Source organism: Merops nubicus, unplaced genomic scaffold (genome assembly GCF_000691845.1).
Source record: "Merops nubicus isolate BGI_N331 unplaced genomic scaffold, ASM69184v1 scaffold35930, whole genome shotgun sequence".
Taxonomy (NCBI): Eukaryota; Metazoa; Chordata; class Aves; order Coraciiformes; family Meropidae; genus Merops; species Merops nubicus.
Genome location: NW_008581466.1, coordinates 1 through 680, shown reverse-complemented (window position 1 = coordinate 680; position 680 = coordinate 1). Strand labels below are relative to the sequence as shown.

Here is a 680-nt window from a genome sequence, read left to right as displayed (position 1 = left end):
TCAGGAAATCCAGCAAGCTGCCTGCGGGTGGAAGGTGCTGGTGAATGCACCCACAAAGCAGCCGTGCCCACCCGAGGGTGCCCTCCCCTGCAAGCCCTCTGCCCTGGCACCAGCTGGGTGCCAGCCGCTCACCCTGGCTCATGAACTCGGTGACAATGTAGATGGGCTCCTCGGACACCACGGCGTAGAGCTGCACCAGCTTGTCGTGCCGCAGCCGCTTCATGATCTGAGCCTCCTCCAGGAAGGCCTCGGGGGACATGGTGCCAGGCTTCAAGGTCTTCACTGCCACCTTGGGGCCATGGTATCACTGTACCCCACCCAGGACAAGGAGCCCCCTCACCCAATGGCATGGGGACAAGGCACCCACGAGCTCCTCTCCCCAAACCAACCTTACCCCGTTCCCCACCCCTCCACGGGGGAGCCTGCACCAGTTTCCAGGGTAGGACCAGACTACTCCTAGCCCCCCGTGGCCCCCCGTGGCCCCCCCGGCCATGGTATCACTGTACCCCACCCAGGACAAGGAGCCCCCTCACCCAATGGCATGGGGACAAGGCACCCACGAGCTCCTCTCCCCAAACCAACCTTACCCCGTTCCCCACCCCTCCACGGGGGAGCCTGCACCAGTTTCCAGGGTAGGACCAGACTACTCCTAGCCCCCCGTGGCCCCCCGTGGCCCCCCC

The 680-nt window shown here is 65.4% G+C and overlaps 1 protein-coding gene across 1 annotated transcript in view; it reads right to left on the bottom strand.

Annotated features, from left to right (window-relative positions):
- The window catches only part of LOC103782339 (proto-oncogene tyrosine-protein kinase Yrk), a gene marked incomplete at both ends in the record, with an annotated part of 2,196 nt that extends 1,907 nt beyond the window's left edge, over positions 1 to 289 (bottom strand). The window contains 2 exons of the mRNA XM_008950112.1: positions 3 to 21; positions 133 to 289. Of these exons, the coding sequence (XP_008948360.1) occupies positions 3 to 21; positions 133 to 289 (176 nt within the window). The remainder of the gene's footprint in view (positions 1 to 2; positions 22 to 132) is intronic.
- Between the last annotated feature and the right edge of the window lie 391 nt (positions 290 to 680).